Consider the following 22960-nt stretch of genomic DNA (forward strand, 5'->3'; position numbering starts at 1 on the left):
CAGCAAGTACAGGAGGTGAATGGGACTTGGTGTGAGTTAGGAAATTGGTTTCTGCTAATGGTGGGTCCCAGCTGGAATTCTCAACATTGTATGTGATCATTAATGGCAGGAGCTGAGGATAAGGAAACCCATCAGGATGCAGCTAATGACGAAGAGGGCGAGGAAGAAAATGTCGAGGGCTCTGGGGATCAGGAAGGGAAAGAACCCACTGAGGAACCGAAACCTACTTTACAGCGAAAAGCAGTGCCCAAGGAAAGGTAATGGAATGTAGTGTTAATCATCAGGCCAAGGACTGATGCCCTGAGCTGTTTGAGGGGCATTCCTGCCAGGTGCAAGAGGAAGTCGGACAGTCGCTCTCCCTTATGAAGACGCTGACTCATGATGGTTGTCACCTCGTGTGATTGTAAGCCGAAGGCACTGAGCAGCAGTAAGCTGTTCAACTGTAGGGGAGCATCACAGTCACATGCACTCTGTTGGACTTCCACACTCACTTTTGAGGAAGCACTGGACAGCTGGAGGAGTGGGTGTCCTGAGCCCAGAGGCATTGGGATCTGGTTGCTTCAGCCCTATTGCTGCCCAGCTGAGAGCTGGGATCAGCAAACTGAGAATCAAACTTGAGGCCTGTTTGACTAAGTGCCATGCTGGAAGATGTCATCAACTGATCCACTGAGGGGGGGCCCTGTCAAGTACACTGTGTGGCAGTTTGATAGGTCAAATATTGCCAGGCTCTGCGAGATTAAGGAGCTGCTGGAGTGATTAATTACGATATTCGTCCTTGACCAAACACCCTTCTATACTTCCAGATCATTTCTGTTTTGCAAGGGTGAAGGATCTAGAACCAAGCAAATGCAGTAGATTCAGGGAAGAGTGTGTCCACGACTGAGTGCAGGTACAACAACATGACATGTGGACATAAGAAATAGGAACAGGAGTAGGCCATACAACACATTGAGCCTCCTTTGTCATTGAATAAGATTACAGCTGAACTTCTAAATGAATTTCACTTTCCTGCTGTATCACCATATCCCTTGATTCCCTATGTTCCCAAACATTTATTGATCTCAGTTTTGAATATAGTCAACAACGAAGCATCATCGCCCCTCTAGGAGTAGAGAATTCCAAAGAGACTCAATCCTGAATGATGCCATCTCTCCTCACCCCAGTCCTAAATGGCTGACCCCTTATCCTGAACCTATGACCGAGTTCCAAACTCTCGAGCCAGGGCAAACAGCCTTCCAGCATCAGCTCTGTCAAACCCTCGAAGAATCTTACATGTTTTAATGAAATCGCCCCTCATTCTTCTAAATTCCAGAGAATGTAGGGCCATTCTACTCGATCTCTTCTCATAGGACAGCTCTCATATCCCAGGGATCAATCTAGTGATCCTTTGTTGCACCACCTCTAAAGCAAATATACCCTTCCTCAGGTAAGGAGACCAAAACTGTACGCATTACACCAGGTGTAAAATCACCAAAGCCCTATAAAATTGCAGCACGAGTTCTTTACTTTTATATTCCAAACTCTTTGAATTTTCCTTCCTAATTGCTTGACCTGAAAGAGGTTTTCAAAATTAGGAAAGGATTTGATAGCGTAAACTTAGAGAAAATGTTTCCACTTGTGTGATTCCAAAATGTAAATATTAGTTGGGTTAAATGGCTTGTTTTTGTGCTTAAAATTCTCTAACAGTGAGTCTAGAATTACGTGTGCAGATTGACCAGAATGATTTTGGGGTTAAAAAGGTTACATTTTGAGACAGCTTGCATGGTCTTGGCTTGCATTCCCTTGACTGTATAAGATTAAGCTGTGATCTAATTAGAAGTATAGTCTCTCTGCATAACTTGCGTGCTCCAGTCTCTGGAATGGAGCTTGAACCCATGACCTCTGAGTCCAAGGTGAGCCATGGATAACATTACACTATAATAACTACTGGTGCTCATTCTTAGGTGAGTTTGATCTAATGGACTGTTTTACCTTTAGTCTACAGCAAGCAAGCAGGCCATTTGGCCCAACTAATCTATGCTGTTGTTTCTGCCCCTTACAAGCCATTGATTTGCTTGAATTGAGATGAATTGAGTTTTGTCTTCCCTCCCTGCCCCACCTGGGAATTTTGACCCCAGATTGTAGTCCCAGATCTTGGGCTGATTTCACGTCAAGGTTTCAAGTTGGGGGTTGCTCAGATTTAAATCTGACCAGAATACATTGCGTTTCAGATCAATGATGAGGGAGGAGGATGCGACGGAAGGTTCAGACGATGAGCCTGATGATGATGTGTCAGATGAAGAAGATTCAGAGGATAGTAATCTGGAGTCAGAGAATGAGTGGGATGGTGAGTGATGAGTTAAAGTCCCATGCAAGACATTTTCTAAAATTTGCAGATGGTGGAGGGCAAGGAGGTTGGATAGAGTTTGCACCTGAAAGAACATATGGTCTTCAAACAGTTCCCTCTTTCTACTTCAGATGAAAAACCTGTGAAGAAAGAGAAGCTGAAAAAGTCCAATCTCCCGGTGGATGTTCACGAAGGACGCACAATCTTCATCAGGTCAGACCAGAAACACTTTCTAAGGCAGTGTGGGTGGATTTGGGGAGGTGCTGGGCAATCTAAAAGTAATTCTGTGCTTTGACCTCTGGTCTCCCTGCTGATGGGGTGCAGTAAAGCAAGTGGTCAAACACCTTTGCTGAGTTACTAGCCTTGTGGCAAGCTCCTGACCAACTGTAGGTCCCAAAAACGAAACAACTTGCCGACTACCAAGGAACATTTACGCAGCTGATCATGTATTTTGATTTTTGTGGTGGAGGTGGTGGGGGAATGCCTGTCCATCCAGCCCCCTGGGAGATGGGGTGGAGGAATGTGCATGTTCTCTGAGATACAGGCAGTCACTCAGGCCGCAACTGTTCCTCGGTTCTCTGTCTCTCGGGAGGGCTAACTCCCCTCCCTCAATCTCTGATCCCTCATGGTATATGTGTGTCACTCGGACTCTGATCCCTCAGCGAGTGTGCTAATCCCTTAGGGACCAAGCTCATGCCTCAGTTTCTGGCACTCCCTTACGGAGTGAGCTTGTCACTGGTGTCTGATCCTTTGAGGGTTGTGCTCACATGTAATTCTCCAGGCCCTTGAGGGATGTATCTGGCCCTTAACCTGCAGTCCATTAGTGGGAAGACAGGGTGGGTTATTGGGACCAGCATACCTATGTGTGTGTATATATATTGCAGACAAGTCGCCAGGACCTGATGGCCTACATCCAAGCATTTTAAAGGAAGTGGCTGCAGAGATGGTGGAGGCATTGGTCGAAATATTCCGGAACTCACTGGATTCTGGGAGGGTCCCAGCGGATTGAAAAACCGCTAATGTTATGCCCCTGATCAAGAAGAGAGGGAGACAAAAAGCGGGGAACTATAGACCAGTCAGCCTAACATAGGTCGTTGGGAAAATGCTAGAGTCCATTATTAAGGAAGAAATAGCAGGACATTTAGAAAAGCTTAACACAATCAAACAGAGTCAACATGGTTTTGTGAAAGGAAAATCATGTTTGACAAATTTGCTAGAGTTCCTTGAGGATATAACAAGCAGAGTTGATAAAGGGGAACCGGTAGATGTAGCGTATTTGGATTTCCAGAAGGCGTTTGATAAGGTGCCACATAAAAGATTATTGCACAAGATAGGAGCTCAGGGTATTGGGGGTAATGGATTAGCATGGATTGAGGATTGGTTAACTCACAGAAGACAGAGAGTTGGGATTAATGGATCTTTTTCAGGTTGGAAAGACATAATTAGCGGAGTGCCACAAGGATCAGTCCTAGGGCCTCAATTATTTACTATCTATATTAATGACTTGGAGGAGGGAGCAGAATGTAATTTATCCAAATTTGCTGACAATACAAAATAGGTGGGAGGGCTTGTTGTGATGAGGACATGAGGAATTTGCAAGGGGATATAGATAGGTTGAGTGAGTGGACAAAAACTTGGCAGATGGAGTTTAATGTAGGAAAGTGTGAGATCATGCACTTTGATAGGAAGAATCAAAAGGCAGACTATTTAAATGGAGAGAGATTTCAAAAAAGTGCAGCACAGAGGGATCTGGGTGTTCTTTTTCATGAAACACAAAAAGTTAGCATGCATGTTTAGTTTAGTTTAGAGATATAGCACTGAAACAGGTCCTTCGGCCCACCGAGTCTGTGCCGACCATCAACCACCCATTTATACTAATCCTACACTAATTCCATATTCCTACCACATCCCCACCTGTCTATATTCCCCTACCACCTACCTATACTAGGGGCAATTGCTAATGGCCAATTTACCTATCAACCTGCAAGTCTTTGGCATGTGGGAGGAAACCGGAGCACCCGGAGGAAACCCACGCAGACACAGGGAGAACTTGCAAACTCCACACAGGCAGTACCCAGAATTGAACCCGGGTTGCTGGAGCTGTGAGGCTGCGGTGCTAACCACTGTGCCACCCCATGTGCAGCAAGTAATTAAAAAGGCAATTGGAATCTTGGCCTTTATTGCTAGGGGGTTGGATTTAAAAATAGGGAAGTCTTGTTACAACTGTACAAGGTGTTAGTGAGGCCGCACCTAGAGTACTGTGTACAGTTTAGGTCCCCGTATTTAAAAAAGGATGTACTGGCATTGGAGGCAGTTCAAAAGAGATTCACTCGGCTGATTCCTGGGATGAAGGGGTTGACTTATCAAGAATGACTAAACAGGTTAGGCCTTTATTCATTAGAGTTTAGAAGAATGAGGGGTGATATTATTGAAATGTACAAGATTCTGAGGGGGCTTGACATGGTAGATGTTGAGAAAATGTTTCCAACAGTGGGGGAATCTCAAGCTAGGGGACATAGTTACAGAGTAAGGCGATACTCATTTAAAACTGAGATGCAAAGGAATTTCTTCTCTGAGGGTAGTGAATGTCTGGAATTCTCTACCCCACAGAGTTGTAGTTGCCAGATCACTGAAAGTACTTAAAGCGGAAGTAGATTGATTTTTGAAATATTGGGTCATTGAAGGCTATGAGGAGCTGGCACGAAAGAGGAGTTGAGGTCTGCGGCAGATCAGCCACGATCTTATTGAATGACGGGGCAGGCTTGAGGGGCTGAATGGCCTACTCGTGCTCCCATTTCTTATGTCGCAACTCTGGCCATTTGTTGATGCATTTGTCTGTGTCAAGCTGCATCTACTCACCTGCACCACCCTTTGGATTTAATTCTGTCTGTGTTGATTGATTCATACCAGGCTATTGCCATTTATTTGTTTCCAGCTGGTTCTTCCATACATTCTCCTGATTAATCCTATAATTTCCAGCTTTGTTCCTTAATTTCTCCTGCAGGAACCTGTCCTTTGACACTGAGGAGAATTCACTTGGAGAGATGCTGGAGCAGTTTGGAGACCTGAAGTATGTTCGTGTTGTCATGCACCATGATACAGAACACTCCAAGGGTGAGGCAAGGGGCATGGAACTCTGCATGGCAACGACTGCTTGTTCATAGTTGCTGACAGTGGATAATAGACCATCCAGTATGGTATCGAGAAGTAGATACCAGGAGGCTCTTGGGAGGGGGTGGTGGAGTTGGAGGTGGGGACATGGTGGGTATGGGGTCCACACAAACCATCTTCAACCACTGGCCTGTAGTATGCTAATCACAGGTGGTGGGGTGATGTTACTGGCCTCAAGTGAACCTGGATTAAGGAGGGGAAAATCAACCAGGGTTCCTGGTCCTGATCGCTGTCCCATCAGTCCTACAGGTATATGAAATAGGGCGTGTCGTCGCACCTCATAATCAAGTGGCTGTTCAGGTTCCACATGAAGAATGTGCACATGAGGTGTTTGATGCCTGTGCAACTAACATCCCATCAGAAAAACGACACAAGTGACAGTGTAGAACTCCATCTCTACTGCACTGGAGTATCAGCCTAGGTTATCTGCTCATGTCTCTGGAGTGGGACTTGAACCCACTTCTAATCTGACTCAGAGGCTCAACCATTGCCCACTTTGCCATGACTGACACCATAAAGACAAAAGCTCCCTCTGCATTGTCCCATCAAGGTAGGACACTGAAAGCATCAGGCTGTTCTTATCCCTAATCTGGATTTATCCAGCAGTGGTCAGTAACACTACAGTAGGAAGGTTGGTTCTGGCCGTGTGCTGAGCACAGCTTGTACTCCGTGCCCATTAGCAGTATTTATGGCTCCCTAGTCAGGGGAGGGAAGCTGATGTGTATTGTTTGGCCTTTTTATGTCTCACTGTCTCGATTCCCACCTGTTGTAGGTTGTGCCTTTGCCCAGTTTGTGACGATGGAATCGGCACAGAAGTGCATGGAGGCAGCAGAGAGCCAGTGTGAGGTGAGGAGCCCATGCGTTTTGCGGATATGACTAAGTATTGCGTGCTCATCCGACTGGCTGCCTGCCTCTTGACTGAATTCAGGGCTTGTTGCACCGGCTCTGATTTTATCTTATTCCTTTCCAGGAGCTTAAGACTGGAGATTGCAACACCTCCCTCAGACTTCCCTTCCTCCTGCCCACTGCAGGTTTTTAAAATGAACGCTCATAGTCATTTGAGCTCTACTTGATTTATGGCATCTCTTTTCACCTATTGGTGGTATCCTGCACTGCGGACCCTGGTCGTCCTCTGGTTTTCTTTAGACGTTGAGGAGAGAAGTCCGTTCAGCCCATCATGCTCATTCCTCTATCACTCCCGCCGAGCAATTGACTTGTTGATCAGACAAATGGTCAAGGCTGCTGAATGGGAGATGTACTTGGGCATTCCTAGTGCACGAGCGGTTTAAGGTCCATGACCACCTTAAAATATGGCACATTTGTTACTGCTTGATGTTTTTTGTTGCCCTTTGACAGTACAGGAGTGACTTATCTCAGTTTCCTGCAACTCATCCTTGTCTCAACTGCTCCAGTGCACACCCTGCATCAGCTGCAGCTCAAGAACTCTACCGCCCGCCTCTTCCAGAGTCATGTTCGCTTATTGCTGCTGTCCCTGTCAGTCTCATCCCTCAGAGCACTGTTCTCAAAATCCCAATCCTCTTTCATAATTTCCATCCTTCAGACTCTGTCTTACTGTATGTGGGTCCTTCACATCCCCAGCTGTCCATTGATGGAAGTGCATCATGAGCACCCCCCTCACTCTGGAGTGCTTCCTAAACTCCCTCCCTGCTCGCTACCTCTGCCAACCTCCTCAAAACCTTCCTTTTTACACATCCCTTCAGTTACTTCCCCAAAGTCCGATTGCTCCTGTTTGCTGTCTGAATTCCTGCCCTTGTCAAATATTTGAGGAATCTTGATGTGCAATGAGTGGTGTATACCAGTGCAGCCCAGAATGTGTTTGCTGTTAGCTTTTCACGGTTGTGTCCATGGACGTCTTGACATAAACCACATGCGTTTGACTTCTAGGGCGGCGGCCTCCGGCTGGATGGACGAAAGCTCAATGTGACCTTGGCAGTCAGTCGTGAAGAGGCCAAGAAACTGGCCCAGAAGAAGTCGAGCAAGCCATCTGGAACACGGAACCTGTACCTGGCTCGAGAGGGCTGTTAGTATTTGGGGGAGGGGTTTGGTCAACAGGATTCCTGTTCCCTGCACAATACAGCCCTGTGTGTTAACCAAGTGTTGGCTGTGGCTCAGTGGGGTAGCACTTTTGCCTGAGTCAGAGGGTCATGGGATCAAGTCCCACTCCAGAGACTTAAACACATAATCCAGTCTGACACTCCCAATGCAGTACTGAGAGAGTACTCCACTGTCAGAGGTGCTGTCTTTTGATTGAGATGTTAAACCACGGCCCCTTCTGTCCTCCCAGTGGATGTAAAAGATCATATGGCACTTTTGGAAGAAGAGCAGGGGAGTTCTCCCCGGTGTCCTGGCCAATATTTATCCCTCAACCAGCATTAATAAGACAGATTATCTGGCCATTATCACTTTGCTGTTTTTGGGACCTTGCTGTGTACAAATTGGCTGCCGTGTTTCCTACATTTTTTTTAAAAAGTACTTCATTGGCTTTGTGCTACAGTTATGAAAGGCACTAAATTAATGCAAGTCCTTTCTTTAAGAATTAACTTCTTTCTGATTTGCTTGCACTTTATGTATCCTGCAAATCAAAGTGAAAATTTATGCTTAGTGCCATAAGCAGTTGTTGGGGCGGGTGTAAATGGAATTTTCATGTGATGGGGCAGGACCACAAGGGGTTGTTGAAGGGCATTAGATACACACTTGAAAAATATTGAAGCCTTTAGAGAAATGGGATTGGAGAAGAGATCTCCAGTGTGAGACATGCTACCTGTGGCCTGTGCTGCTCATGTCTGGTCCTCTAGTGCTGGGACTGGATTTTTTTGATAAGGCGCCACATCAAAGGTTACTTCACAAAATAAGAGCTCCTGGTGTAGAGGGTAACACATTAGCATGAATAGAGGACTGGTTAGCCAACAGGAAGTAGAAAGTCGGGAATAAATGGGGAATTTTCGGGGTGGTAAGTTGAGTGCTACAGGGATCAATGCTGGGGCCTCAACTATTTACAATCTATATAAATGACTTGGATGAAGGGACCGAATGTATGGTTGCTAAGTTTGCTGATGACACAAAGATAGGTAGGAGAGTACGTTGTGAGGAGGATATAAGGAGTCCGCAAAGGAATTTAGATAATGAGATTGAGTGGGCAAAAATTTGGCAGCTGGAGTATAATGTGGGAAAAAGTGAATTTGTCTACTTTGGTAGGAAGAATAGAAAAGCAGTATATTACTTAAATAGAGAGAGATTGCAGAACGCTGAGGTACAGAGGGATGCCCTGGTACACAAATCACAAAAAGTTAGTATGCAGGTATAGCAAGAGATTAGAAAGGCAAACGGAATGTTGTTGTTTATTGCAAGGGGAATGGATTATAAAGTAAGAAAGTTTTTCTACAGTTGTGCAGGGTGTTGGTGAGACCACATCTGGAGTACTGCATACAGTTTTGGTCTCCTTACTTAAGAAAGGATATAATTGCATGCGAAGCAATTCAGGGAAGGTTCACTGGACTGATTCCTGGGATGAAGGGGTTATCTTATGAGGACAGGTTGGGTCTGTATCCATTGGAGTTTAGAGGAATGAGAGGTGATCTTTTTGAAACATTTATAAGATCTTGAGGGGACATGACAGAGTGGATGCTGAGAGGATGTTTCACCTTTATGAGAGAGTCTAGAACTGGAGGACACAGTTTACAAATAAGGGGTCTCTCCTTTAAGACTGAGAGAAGGAGAACTTTTTTCTCTGAGTGTTGTTAGGTTGTGGAATTCTCTTCCCCAGAGAGCTGCGGAGGGAGGGTATATGAAAATTTTAAAGTCTGAGTTAGATAGATTCTTGATTGACAAGGGAGTAAAAGGATATAGGGGGTAGCCAGGAAAGTGGAGTTGAGGCCGCAATCAGATCAGCCATGATCTTATCAAATGGCAGAGCAGGCTTGAGGGGCCGAATGGCCTACTGCTTCTAATTTGTACGTATGTATTTCAGAAGCTTACTCCTTTCTCGTTCCTTTCAGTGATTCGAGCTGGGATGAAATCGGCAGAAGGCCTGAGTGCCACAGACATTACCAAGAGAACACGGGTGAGTTATCTGGTCAAGCTTCTGAATATAAATGGAACTACAACACAAATGTCAATCTCTTTTAATACTGTTACCCATTGTTTGTTTTCTCTCGCATTTTTCCATCCTTCTTCCGATTTCCTGCTGGAGATGTGGAAAGAACGGTTTCAACCAGAGTTTTTAGCAAGATGTATGGTTTAGAACAGGCGATAGCACCAATCTGGCAAGTATTAAGTGTCCCATTTCACCATGGGACAATGTATTCAATACTGGTAGACGGCAGCATACCCGTTGCGCAAGCTTGGAAGAGGGATGGTGAAGAAGCAAGTCCAGGTTTACACTGTGTCTGTGTGTGCGTGCGTCTCTGCGTCTGTGTGGAGTAGAGTACCCAAGGCTGGGGCCAGGGTCAGCAAGCTCAAAAGGGAGCTGGATAAATATTTGCTGGATGAAGGGAGTTATGCTGGTGCACTGTACCCCGATGGGCACTACACCCCACCATCCTCTTCTCACCCTCCACCAGTTCTCCTCCTTTAGTGAAATTCACACAGGTTTTTTCCAGAACTCTGACCCCACTCAATTGCTCTTGTTTCATATTTAGTTTGAGGAGCTGAAGCGTCAGAAGCTGAAGGACGTAAATATCTTCATCTCGCCAACGAGGCTGTGTGTCCACAATATTCCAAAGTCGCTGACCGACCAGCAGCTCCGGGTGCTTTGTTTACAGGCTGCAGGCACGAAGGGCGCGCGGTTAAAGGAGGTAAGAACAAGTGGGGAGAGTCTGTGGGGAGATTCCCACAGACATGCGAGAGGGACCTCTGTTACTGTGCATCAACATCTTGCTGCTTGCACTGCTGTTGTTCGAGGGAGTAAGTGTGAGGCGAGGGTACCATCAAGTAATTTTGGTAATAGCGGATCTTCCCATGGCGTTGCTCATAGTAAGACAAGTGATGCCTGATTTTAAAGGGGCGAGAGCATTATTACCATAGAATGTCCTATTCTGTTCCTAGGATGACACTTTTGAAAAAAAAAGACCCCTAGACTAATTTCTGTTATGGAATCACAGAGATTATCCAGAGTTTATTGCTTTTTATGTTTGTTTAGTGAGGAGGAAGTTTGAAGATAGGTGGGTTATTGTAAAGTTCAGGCTGCAGGTCTGAATCCAGAATCTTAGATTCCAGATATTCTGGCTCTTGTATTAATAAAGTATATATTTTTTAAGTTCTTTTATTTTGAAAGATGATAAATGTTTGCATGTAGACAACCACGCCAACTTGCAGTTATGTAGCACCTTCGGGACCTCATGAGGTCATGAAAGGTGCAAGTTGATTCTTATTTAAATCAATAGATTGGTTGTATTACTTGAGCAGACAGGGCCAATAATAATTTGCATTTATATGGCACCTTAAATACTTCACAGGAGCATTACCAAAAAAAAAGGACAGTGAACCACATGAGATATTAGAGCAGATGACCAAATGTTTGGTCAAAGAGTTCATTTTAAGGAGCTTCTTAAAGGAGGAGAGAGAGGCTGAGAGGTTTAGAGAAGAAATTCCAGAGCTTGGGGCCTGGGAAGCTGATGATGGAGCAATTGAAATTGGGGATGTGCAAGAGGCCAGAATTGGAGGAGTACAGAGATGTTGTAGGGTTGGAGGAGGTTACAGAGATGGGGAGGGGTGAGGCTATGGACAGATTTGAAAACGAGGATTAGAATTTTTCAATTGAGGCACTGCCAGACTGGAAGCTAATGTAGGTCAGTGAGCACAGGGGGTTGATTGGTGAGTGGCACATGGTGTGAATCAGGATACAGGGCAGATATATTTGTGCACTGGACAAGCTGTGTTCTCCAGCTGGCTCATAACTGTCTTCTGTGTCTTCCCTTCAGTGTCGGATCATGCGGGACTTGCAGACAGCAAAGACAAAAGGCAGTGGGCGCTCTCTGGGCTATGGGTTCATAGAGTTCACGGAGCACAGCCACTCCTTGACAGCTCTGCGCTTTCTGAACAATAACCCTGACATTTTTGGACCGGAGAAAGTAAGTGAGGGCATGTGTGGCAAGTCAGTGTAAAAATTCAGATTGCGTGGTGGTGGCAAGAAAAATAAAGACTAGCATTTATATTGCGCTTTCATGACCACCAGACGTCTCAAAGCTCTTTGCAAACAATGAAGTACTTATAAAGAGTAGTCACTGTAATGTAGGAGACATAGCAGCCAGTTCGCATACAGCAATCACCCACAGGGGTAGGTTTGGGATGGGTGAGGGCACTGGGTATTGACCAGTGCCCTCCATTCTGGGGCAGTACAAAGCAGCTTTGTCTGGGGGACTTCGCCACCTGCTGCCAACAAGTGGCAAATCGCAGGCTACATACTGACATGGTTTGGGGATGTAGTGGGTTAGACACTAGCCTTTCTCCTCCTGGACCTAGGTTCAACTGGAACCCAGACAGGTGGGGTAAAAGTCTTTGTCCACTGGTTGTGTGAAATAAATTTGGGCAGTATTGGTCTCTGTCTCAATCTCTGTTCCCATCAGGCCTACAGCACAGAAAGCATTGCTCACTCTCCCAGGTGCTAACTCTTGCTGCTGGGGTACGGTTCCAATGCATACTGCAACACTTTACCTGTTCCCTCCAACACCAAATTCTGCATGGCTTGGGGCACTAAGTTGGTGACCTTGGTCAGAATGGTGCTGTTCCCTAGGATAGCAATGTCGAGTCTGAGGTGGCATGTTTGGGCAGAGTAGAGACTGCTTTGCTCTGCCTGATCTGGCACCACTGATACTGGGCCACTGAAGTGGAAAGCATTCTGATTCCGTAACTGAAATTCCGCACTGCCACATCCACCAGCAAAACCATAGGGAGGTGGGAAAAAATCCCAGCATTGGCTCTGCAGCCACTCTGGTATGCTGCTGGGGGGCTGGGTGCAGGTAGATCCATGGCTTGGATGGTGCATGCTGATAGTGAAGGGAAATAATATGCCTTGCAGAGCAAAAGAGCTAACTTCTCTTACCACACCTGAGGTTTGTAAGGACTTTATTTGGAATGTGTAACCCCGTGTCTCCTGACGACGCTGTATTAACTGCACACTAAGCTGAACTACAGACCAGAGCGATCCAGGATTCCGTCCTCCATCTTTGCATAGGTTAGGTTATGTCAGTATGGGTATCCTTGGTTAGGAAGGGGATTCTTGCTCCTGATCGCTATGCAGTGATTCCTGTGTGCAATGGCCTAAACATCCTATCAACACATCAACTATTTTATATGAGGGTTTTTTGGTAGACTACATGGGCCGAAACTGTTTCCTTTGGCAAGTGGGCCAGTAACCAGGGGTTATAGATTTACAATAATTGGCAAAACAACTCTAGACGGGTAATAAGAAATTTTTTCACACAATGTGTAAGTATACTGGAAGCAGATTCCATAGGAACTTTCAAAAGAGAATTGGGCATGTACTTGAAGAGGACTAACTTGCAGGGTTATGGGGAAGAGGTTTGGGTGCTGATGGCATCCTTCTGTAAGATTCTATGACAGCTCGCACATGAAGAGTGCCCGCTAGAGAGAGGGGTGTTGTCAGGTGCTGCCTCACATCTGCCAGAACCAGCATCTTCAGGAGAGAGGGATCAAGGGCAGGCAGAGGAAAATGTAAGACGCACAATCTAAATGAAGTAGAATTTTATGTTTCCTAATTTTTCTTGCACTAGTTCCCTGCCTGCCCATTTGCCCCACCACAGAGCATCCTGAGCACGGTGAAACAAGGTTTTTACAGTCGGTGGGATTGAGCTACTGGATGGTCAACAGCAGCATTCTTCACTGTATTGATGCTGGAATCACCTCAGTCGCCCATTGCAGGGACAAGATAAAGGTGTGTGGCATTTAATGTTGAATCTGTGCTGGGTATCTAATCTGGTTCTCTTGTACTTCTCTCCCTCTCTTTTCCCCACTCACCCCCCCCCCCCCCCCCCCCAAACCCCCATTCCTCTGCTCCTGGTACAGAGGCCAATCATGGAGTTCTCACTGGAAGATCGGAGGAAGCTGAAAGTCAAAGAGATGCGAGTCCAGCGCAGTCTGGTAAGTGAGGCTCTTTCTGGGGCACGATTTACCCATCCTCCGTTGTGAGGAGTTCAACACTAAAAGGGAAGGTTAGCCTCGGGGGTGAGCAGGGGTTGGATTATACCTGACTGTTCAGTTTGAAGACTAGTGGGTAATTTATTGGGCATGGAGGTGCCTAGAATTCTTCAATGTTTTGCTAGGCATAGAAAGTTAGAACACAGAAGGCGGCCATTCAATGCATCGTGCCTGTGCTGGCTGTTTGAAAGAGCTATCCATATAATCTCACTCTGTCTGCTCTTTTCCCCATAGCTCTGCAAACATTTCCTTTGCAAGTATTCATCTAATGTCCTTTTGAACATTATCACTGAATCTGCTTCCATCGCCCTTTCAGACCACTGATGCCCCTCCAACCGATTCTGTGGGTTGAATGACCAGTTAATCTGTTTTTGGCTGTAAGCACTTTGGGATATACTGAGGATGTGACCGATGTTCTGTAAATACAAGATCTTTTTTTCTTGCCCACTGTTTGAATAAAGGCATCAACCGCTGGGATCCTGCTACCACATTGTCCAATTCAAACAGGAGTGCTCTCTCTCATGTAAATGTTGCTGTGTCCCATTTTAGCCACTAGGGGGCGCTGTCACATTGCTGTAGCTGAGTTGGTGAGCAGCAGTTTAATTCAGAGGGTCTGTCTAATCCCAACAGATTCCATTGACCAAAACTTGAATGTTTAAAAGAAATAACTTAGTCATTGATTGGGAGTCTGTAGTTCCTTTTATGGTTCTTCTTTTGACAGCAGATGCAGCAACTTAAAGCAGGAGGAATTGCTCAGGTGCGGTCTGAGAAACCCAGTAAACGTCCAAGCAAACAACAGCAGAGCAACCCCCCACAGAGCAGCAAACCATGGTCTGGATTTTGCACCAAGCCTGAGGTTGAGGAGGTGGAGCTGGCCAATGGCAAGAAACGGAAGAAGGTGCTGCCTCTGCCATCGCACCAAGGCCCCAAGATCCGGTATGAGTTTTGTCCTGTGGAATGCACCACCAATTGTACAGCTCAGAAGGAGGCCGTTTGGCCCGTTGTTCCTGTGCTGAGACTTTGAAATTGTTGTCCAATTTTAGTTCCTCAAACTTGCAAATTAGTCCTCTTCAAGTACATGTCCAATTGCCTTTTGAATGTCCCTACGGAATCTGATTCCACCACCCTTTCAGATAGTGCATTCCAGATCCTAACAACCCTCTTTGTGGGGGAAAATATTCTCCTCTTTTCCTTCGTTCTTTTGCCAATTATTATAAATCAGTGGTCTCTGATTACCAATCCAGTTGCCAAAGGCAAGAGTTCAGCCTATTTGCGCTATCAAAAATGCTCCATAATTTTGAGTAACTCTATTAGGTCTCCCTTCTTCTGGGGAGGGGCTTCTGGTCACAACATCATGCTTGTGCGAATAAAGACGTGCAAAAGCAGGGTGGCATACTTAAACTAGTAATTAAGCACTTGTCTGCTTCATGCCAGTGCGTAAAATACATTCCTTGCATTACAATCCTTAATTTTTTTTTGTGTAGGTCTTAAGGCTCCTGGACATAGTAAAAGAAAACCTTGCCTTTTAAGTCCTAATGTTACAGATGTTAGAAGGGTATTCTCGGTAGTTTCTACGTGAACCACTCCCCAGTCACAGGTGGTGAGGTTATTGGGGGCACTCTTTGAAGTGGGTGTGCAGTTTTGGTCACTGAACCAAAGGAAAGGGTCTTGCCATCCATCGGGGGCAACTAAGGCGATCCTGGGAATTGGGAATTTCAGCTCTGAGGAAATGTTAAGGAAGTAAGAACCTGTTTTATTTGTGGGGGTGAAACATGAGTTCAAGGTTGAAATGAACGTTTTCCAGGCCACGAAGGGAGCTGACAAAGTTATCTTGGGATGTTTAATGAATTCATAGGCAGCAATCTCTCCTCTAAGTCAGGAGGTCATAGATTCAAGTCCCACTGCAGAGACATGATCTCGTAAACCAGGCTGATATTCCAGTGTGGTACTGAGGGAGCAAGGCACGTTGGGGTAGTTTTTTCTCCCAAAGGATAATCACTTTGTGCAACATGTTCCCAGGGAAGGACATTGAAGCAGATAGTGGGGTCAAGAGAGCATTTGTCCTTCTTGGGAGTGGAAATTTAGTCAATATCTGACTTGCTGTGTGTGTAACAGACTGAACACCTGGAAAATCACCTGCGCACAGTATCCCTATGTGTAACACTGTTAACATCTGGAACATCTCACCTGCTGTCAGCCTCATCCGTGACTTGATTATTCCAATGCACTGCTGGCCGACCTCCTGCTTTGCATCCTTTGTAAACTTGTGCTTATTCAGAACATATTGCTGCCTGTGTTCTAACTTGCATCAAGACCCGTTCATCCATCACTGTGTACTCAATGACCTACATTGGCTCTCAGTTGAGCAAAGCCTCAATTTTAAAATTATCATCCTCTTCAGATCGCTCCAGAACCTTGTCCCTCCCTATCTCTGTAACCACCTCCAGCCTTACAACCCGCTGAGATATCTGAGCTCCATTTCTGGCCTCTTGGGCATCCCCCATTTTATTTGCTCTAGCATTGACAAACAGGCCTTCAGCTGCCGAGACCTTAAACTCTGGAATTTCTTCCGTAAACCTCTGTACCTCTGAACTTCTCTTTCTTCCTTTAAGATGCTCCTTAAGACCTACCCCTGATTAAACTTTTGGTCAGCTGCCCTAATTTTATGTGGCTTAGTGTTAAGTTATGTTTAACGCTCCTGTGAAGCACCTTGGGACGTTTTGCTACATTAAAGGCACTATATAAATGCAAGTTGTTTAACTGACCAATAATATCTGGAATATCTCACTTGTGTTTGGCTAGTGATGTTGGTTCCCTCTGGTTGCAGTACTGCAGCTAATGATTGTGCTGAGGGATGTGCTCCACATGTCATTTTTCCCTCCCAATTCGAACAGGATCCTGTCTGTTTTTCTAGCCCCATCCGTAAAGTTCCAAATCCTGCCCGTTGCTGTTTGGATGGGTTCGTCCCCGCCTCCCCCACCTGAAGAATGAATGCTGTTGCATGCTCCACATTTCTCCAAGCTGGATTAGCCAAGGCTAAATGTGGCGTATGGCTGTGGGTCAACCTGGGTGCAGTGCACGGTAGGGAATGGCTTAAAGAAGTCTCACCCTTCACCAAAACCAGTGTGATTACCATGAGCTGTCCCATATCTGTTTGTTCGCTTCTGTTGGAGGGTGTGGGGTGAAGCGGGTGGAAATATCTGAGAAAGGGGTGTGTCTGCAAACTAATTTGGGCCTTTCTCAACTGAAGTTCTGGTCAAATCAGTTGGTAAACCTGGTGAGGCCAGACCCTGCCGCTGATCCCAGGTCAGTGCTGAGATAGTTGACCTCAGCTGGCAGAGCTGTAGCTCCTGTTCTCTAGTCAGCTGTCCATCCCACCAACCTCTCCCCATCCCCCAACTGCTAGGGCGCTGTGTCTGTGCCTGTGGATGCCGGGTAATAATTTGGTGCCACTCTCCCAGTACGGTGCAATTAGCTGAAGTTCATAGTTTTCAGCAGAGTGCGGGGAGATTCCGGCACAGGGCAGGCGGTCTGAGCTCTGAGGAGGAGGGAAAGCTTTGGCGGTCTGAGCTCCGAGAGAGGGAAAGCTGGTGATAACATTAACTCTCCCTCCCCACACACAGCGCTCGCTGGTATTAACCTGGAATGTCTGAATCATTGCTTGTTCCAGAAAGCGGGATAAAGGGAAGCAGCTCCAACCACAGCCCAAGAAGGTGAAAGTGCAGCCGAGCCGGGCCAACAGAGTGAAGAATGTTATTGTGGTGAAGCAGGCACTTTCCAAAAGACAGGTGAGGGATCGTGAGGGGGAGGGGAGGCTGCAGGGGGACGGGGGAATTGCGTGGGGTGGTGGCGGGGCTGGGCGAGTGGGGAGGGGGCAGAAATCAGGAAGGGCCTAGGGTTGATTCCTGATCTATGTTGAGTTAACTGATCTGAGGTAGCACTGCAATTGGCTCTCAGTGCCCTGAGGTTAGGAGAAGGGGTTAAATTAGCCAGAGTTTCCTGCTCTGCATCACTCTACAGTGAATCTTTCTGGAAATTGCTCCATCTGCAGATGTCTGTACAGTCAGGATCTGGTTTGGCTGTGAAGGCCTCCACCTATTATGAAATTTTACCCTGGCCAGAGCCCGGGCCTTCAGGAGATGGGGCGGTGTGTGGAGGGCAGAGAGGAAGCACATGGAAACATTGAACCTTTTAGCTGGGAATGAGAGATGATCCTTGGCTGGATTCCTTACCCTAACCTAGGGATGCTGAGGCCTGTTGTAGGCCTTGGTTGAAAGCTAGCCCAGGGAATCGACTTACTTATTTATAAAATGTTTCTAAGCGCCTTCATGTATTTTTAACCCTTTTTAAATAAAAACTTTCTCCTTTCAAACCTTAAGGGCGCAAAGACTGACAAATGTAAATGGGACCAGGAAGAGAAGCGGTTTAACTCCCTGGTCGAGCAGTACAAGAAGAAACTCCTGGGCACAGCCGCTGCCTCCTGCCTTGTGAAGAAAAGCAAATGGTTTCAGGACTAGAGTCAGGGACGGGGAATCTGGGCCCCACCTCGGACTGACCGCGGCACCGGCCTGGGCCCCACCTCGGACTGACCGCGGCACCGGCCTGGGCCCCACCTCGGACTGACCGCGGCACCGGCCTGGGCCCCACCTCGGACTGACCGCGGCACCGGCCTGGGCCCCACCTCGGACTGACCGCGGCACCGGCCTGGGCCCCACCTCGGACTGACCGCGGCACCGGCCTGGGCCCCACCTCAGACTGACCGCGGGACCAGCCTGGGCCGAAGTTCGAATTGCAGATCCTGCACAAGGCACCTTTTATTGCCCACATATTAGGAGCCCCTTGTTAGTGGGATTCTGCGAGTGTCATGTGCAGATCTTCAACATTGTGCTCGAAACCTCCTGATTGTTCATGGACAGAATTCAGTTCAGCGCGGGGGAAGCTGTTGCTGTTTGAGGGGGTTCTTACTGGAGGCTGATGTCCTGCCTGCTGGGCAGGGGTGGCCGGAGCGGGGTTGGGGCTATGGGGCAGGAGGTGGTGTGCGTGTGTTTGTTAGTATGTGTTTATGGGGTGCAAGTGTGCAGGAGTGTGCATATGTTTGGGGGTATTCATTGCTGATATGTCCGCTGTCTGCCCTTGGTTCCTTGGACATCTCCCACCCAGTCAGTTGTTGGAGTGTGAAGGTGCTGGAGGTTGAAACTTGTTCTCATTGCTCTACCACCAACACCAACTCTTCAAAACAGCAAGATAATAGCTGCCTTCATGTTCTGTTTATTTTAAGTTTAACACGTTAATCAGGGGGGATTACTTTTAGATACATAAACACCCCTATAATATGCCTTAGCCGCAGTCCCCTACCAGCAACAGTCTGTCATTTTCAGCTCCCTAGGTTTTCATTATTGTCTCTGTGCTGCTTAGATACAGATTGTGGAATCTGAGCCCGATCTGAAGTTTAAATCCACATTCCCTTTCACTCTTGTATGTCCCAGTTTGCGCATGCTGGTGCTCTGATTTAAATTACCCCAGTGGTACCGTAACAGTGCTAAGAAAAGAGAGAGGAGGAGGGGGTAAGGAAGTTAACTTCACTGTGAAGGAGTTCATGGAATTGTAATTAACTTCTGTTAAACTAAAGGTAAACATTTTTAAGTCCCAGTTGCTGGTGAGATGTATCAGAGTTGTTCTTTGCTGCCTGTGTATCTTTGAGCATGAGGGTGGTTTTGTAAAGAGTGAATGCCATCCTCACCAACACGTTGTTACCAGTGTGAGCACCAGGCTGTTTCTGGGGCTGCATTTACGCTATGCTTGTACTGTCGGTGAGTGTTGGCTTACACCTCGCACCAGCCCTGGCCTGACACCAGAGTGAAGTAGGGTGAGACTGCCTGGAGTTAGATCGGGCCCCAACTCCAGATTTACTCTGCACCACCTCAGTGTCTGTATGAATCTGGTACCACATCACACTAGTACTAAGTTGCAATGTGAGTACAGCTTAAATGTGCAGTCTCATTCTTTGTACAATACAAGTTAGTACATTTCTATATCTTGGTTAGTCTGTCTTTACTTTACTCCAGACATTGTCATAACAGCGAGATGGGTATGCTATCAGGAATAAAATAAAAACAGTTACGTTCTCCTTTCCCCTCTGCCAAGCTCAGCACACTCTTTCCCCTGCTCGCATATGTTTTTGCCAGCTCTGCACCCAATTATTCCAGTGCCCTCCTGCTCATCCACTATCATAACCTCTCACCCTCCTACTGACATCCCAACCCCCTCCTCCTCTGCCATGCATTTTCTCTTATCTCCTTTTTTTTTTCCACTCACTGCCTTTTGCATTTTTTCTATATCCCTCCTGATTGCACCCATGTGATTTTTCTGAATTAATTGTTAAAAACACTCATGGTAATTGGTAAATTCTTAAACCAGTCTGTAATGTTAAAAACGTGCTCTAGTCCTCGTGTTAATGTAAAGCTTGACTTTGGCTATAAATCCATGGGTTATGATAGAAAGCGCTTTTATTTATTTTTCTTACTTCTTCCCTGGTGCTGAGTGACAAAAATTGTCAATGTGTAAAAATGTTACTCGGATTCTTTTTCGGCCGCTAGACTTCCTTATAAATATACAACTTAAAATAGATTAAACCTAGTCTTAAACCTCTGAGTTACAGTCATAAATTTTGGGTTGTGCTGATGTGCCTCTCAAAGTGTAAATCCAGCACATAGAATTCTTTATAAGAACAAAGCACAGACACAGAAGCATCCTGTCTAATCTATGCACTGCACCCTGTGTACAGTGTGCCCTCTTGTGTACACTACCCCATTCGCTGCACACTGTGTACAATGTGCCCTCTTGTGTACACTACCTCATTCGCTGCACACTGTGTACAATGTGCCCTCTTGTGTACACTACCCCATTCGCTGCACACTGTGTACAATGTGCCCTCTTGTGTACACTACCTCATTTGCTGCACACTGTGTACAGTGTGCCCTCTTGTGTACACTACCCCATTCGCTGCACACTGTGTACAATGTGCCCTCTTGTGTACACTACCCCATTCACTGCACACTGTGTACAATGTGCCCTCTTGTGTACACTACCCCATTCGCTGCACACTGTGTACAATGTGCCCTCTTGTGTACACTACCCCATTCGCTGCACACTGTGTACAGTGTGCCCTCCTGTATACTATAAACCCATTTGCCTGAACTCACTGTACAGTCTGCTTTAACCTAGATTCTACCCCGACCCATTTTACCTGAGGGAATAAAAGAAAATACTGCGGATGCTGGAAATCTGAAATAGTGCTGGAAATGTTCAAGTCTGACAGCATCTGTGGAGAGAGAAATTCAGTTAACGTTTCAGGTCGCTGACCTGAAGCAGGCATGAAGGTTGGAGCTCGAGGCAGAGTGTGAGCTTGGGAACTTATTAAGTGTGGGAATTCAGTACAGTGAGGGGGAAGGTGCTGTTCTGACCTTTTACAAAAAAGGAGTGGCCTGAAAAAGGGAGTCAGAGACCAGCAGCGAGACGTGAGCGCTGAAGTCCGGAAGCATTAATTAGGTGAGCAGGCAGGTGAGTGGTTGATGAGTTTTAAGTTTTTTCTCTAAATGGAGGCAGTAGTTTGTTTAATTCTGGGACAACATAAATATTGCATTAAATTTATAGCTTAACTAGTTAATAAACCAACTGATATAACTACAGATAATTGTTCAGTGATATTTCTAAATCAAATTTGTTAAATAAAACACAGTAAAGTTGCAGGGCAGATGATGTGTTGCATCTATAGCATGTGGGAGCTGGTGGACACCAGTGTGATCCACAACAACCACATCTGCAGTCTGTAGCTTGAGGAACTTCAGCTCAGAGTTGATGAGCTGGAGTCCGAGATTCAGACGCTGCGATGCTTCAGGGAAGGGGAAAGTTATCTGGACACTTTGTTCCAGGAGGCAGTCACACCTCTTAGGCCTAGGTACTTCTGATTTGGTCCATCCTCAGGAACAGGAGGGTGTGACTGTGAGAGGCAGATATGGGGATCCAGAAGGTAGCACTGGAGGAGCCTCAGTCATTGCAATTGTCCAACAGGTTCAATGTCCTTGCAGCTTGTGTGGATGAGAGCAGGGGCTGCAGGGAGGATGAGCAAACTGACCATGCCACTGTGATGCAGGGGGCCATTCAAGTGAGGGAAGAGGGAAGTAAAAAGGAATAAAAGCAAAATACTGCAGATGCTGGAAATCTGAAATAAAAACTAAGTGCTGGAAATGTTCAGCAGGTCTGGCAGCAGCTGTGGAGAGAAACAATTAATGTTTCAGGTCTGTGACCTTTCATCAGAACTGGCAAAGGTTAATAAAGAATTAGGTTTTAAGCAAATTGGTGGGCGGAGGGGGAAGGGGAGGGGAAGAGAACAAAAGGGAAGGTGTGAGATAGGGCAGAGGGCAGGAGAGATTAAATAACAAAGCTGTTCTGGGACAAAGGCAAAGAGTGTTAAAATAATAAATGAGGTACGAGTACAGGACAGTATAGTTAGGGGGAATAGATACAGTTCTCTGCAGCTGAAAGCACGAGTCCCAAAGGCCATATTGCCTGGAGAGGAACTTGGAGTGGGAGGGGAAGGATCCAGTTGTTGTGGTCCACATGGGTCCCAACAACATAGGACGAATAAAGAGGTTCTGCTAAGGGAGTATGAACAGTTAGGGGCTAAATTAAAAGCAGAGCTACGAGGTAGTAATACTACCAGAGCCACAAGTAAATTGGCGTAGGGTAAATAAGATTAGAGAGTTGAATGCGTAGCTCAAAATTTGATGTGGGAGAAGTGGGTTTTTATTCAAGGGGTACTGGCATCGGTACTGGGGAAAGAGAGAGCTGTACCCTTGGGATGGCCTTCACCTAAACTGCACTGGGACCAGTGTCCTGACGAATCATATAACTAGTGTGGTAGAGAGGGTTTTTAAACTAAATAGTGGAGGGCTGGTGGTGGGGAGGGTTCACTTGAGGGAGATTTGGAAAGTTAGAGAAAGGACAAAGTGATGGTGCAGGGTAATGAGATATGGGTCATGAGAATCAGAGTGTGATGGGAAGGGACAGAGCGCACCAACATACAAGGTCAGATGGACAAAAAGAGTAAGACAACAGAATTAAAGGCTCTTTATCTGAATGCTCGCAGCATTCGTAACAAGATGGATGAGTTGATGGCTCTTGTAGCATACTCATTTATTTCAATTTGGGCTGTTGGAGACATAGTTGCAAGGTGAGCAAGGCTAGGACCTTAATATTCAAGGGTATTTGACATTTCAGAAGGACAGG

General features: G+C 46.2%; 1 protein-coding gene across 2 annotated transcripts in view; it reads left to right on the forward strand.

Moving 5' to 3' along the window:
• rbm28 (RNA binding motif protein 28) overlaps positions 1–19707 on the forward strand; it is a 34361-nt gene extending 14654 nt beyond the window's left edge. Inside the window, exons 7-19 of one of the 2 annotated variants that reach the window (XM_068059381.1) lie at positions 110–257; positions 2211–2326; positions 2458–2539; positions 5331–5440; positions 6270–6343; positions 7403–7538; positions 9514–9578; positions 10156–10311; positions 11437–11586; positions 13541–13615; positions 14394–14608; positions 17343–17460; positions 18052–19707. In XM_068059381.1, the coding sequence (XP_067915482.1) occupies positions 110–257; positions 2211–2326; positions 2458–2539; positions 5331–5440; positions 6270–6343; positions 7403–7538; positions 9514–9578; positions 10156–10311; positions 11437–11586; positions 13541–13615; positions 14394–14608; positions 17343–17460; positions 18052–18189 (1583 nt within the window). In that variant the 3' untranslated portion in view covers positions 18190–19707. The remainder of the gene's footprint in view (positions 1–109; positions 258–2210; positions 2327–2457; positions 2540–5330; positions 5441–6269; positions 6344–7402; positions 7539–9513; positions 9579–10155; positions 10312–11436; positions 11587–13540; positions 13616–14393; positions 14609–17342; positions 17461–18051) is intronic. The other variant, XM_068059382.1, reaches the window with a different exon arrangement.
• Positions 19708–22960: the final 3253 nt, after the last annotated feature.

This window comes from Heterodontus francisci, chromosome 27, assembly GCF_036365525.1.
Source record: "Heterodontus francisci isolate sHetFra1 chromosome 27, sHetFra1.hap1, whole genome shotgun sequence".
NCBI lineage: Eukaryota > Metazoa > Chordata > Chondrichthyes > Heterodontiformes > Heterodontidae > Heterodontus > Heterodontus francisci.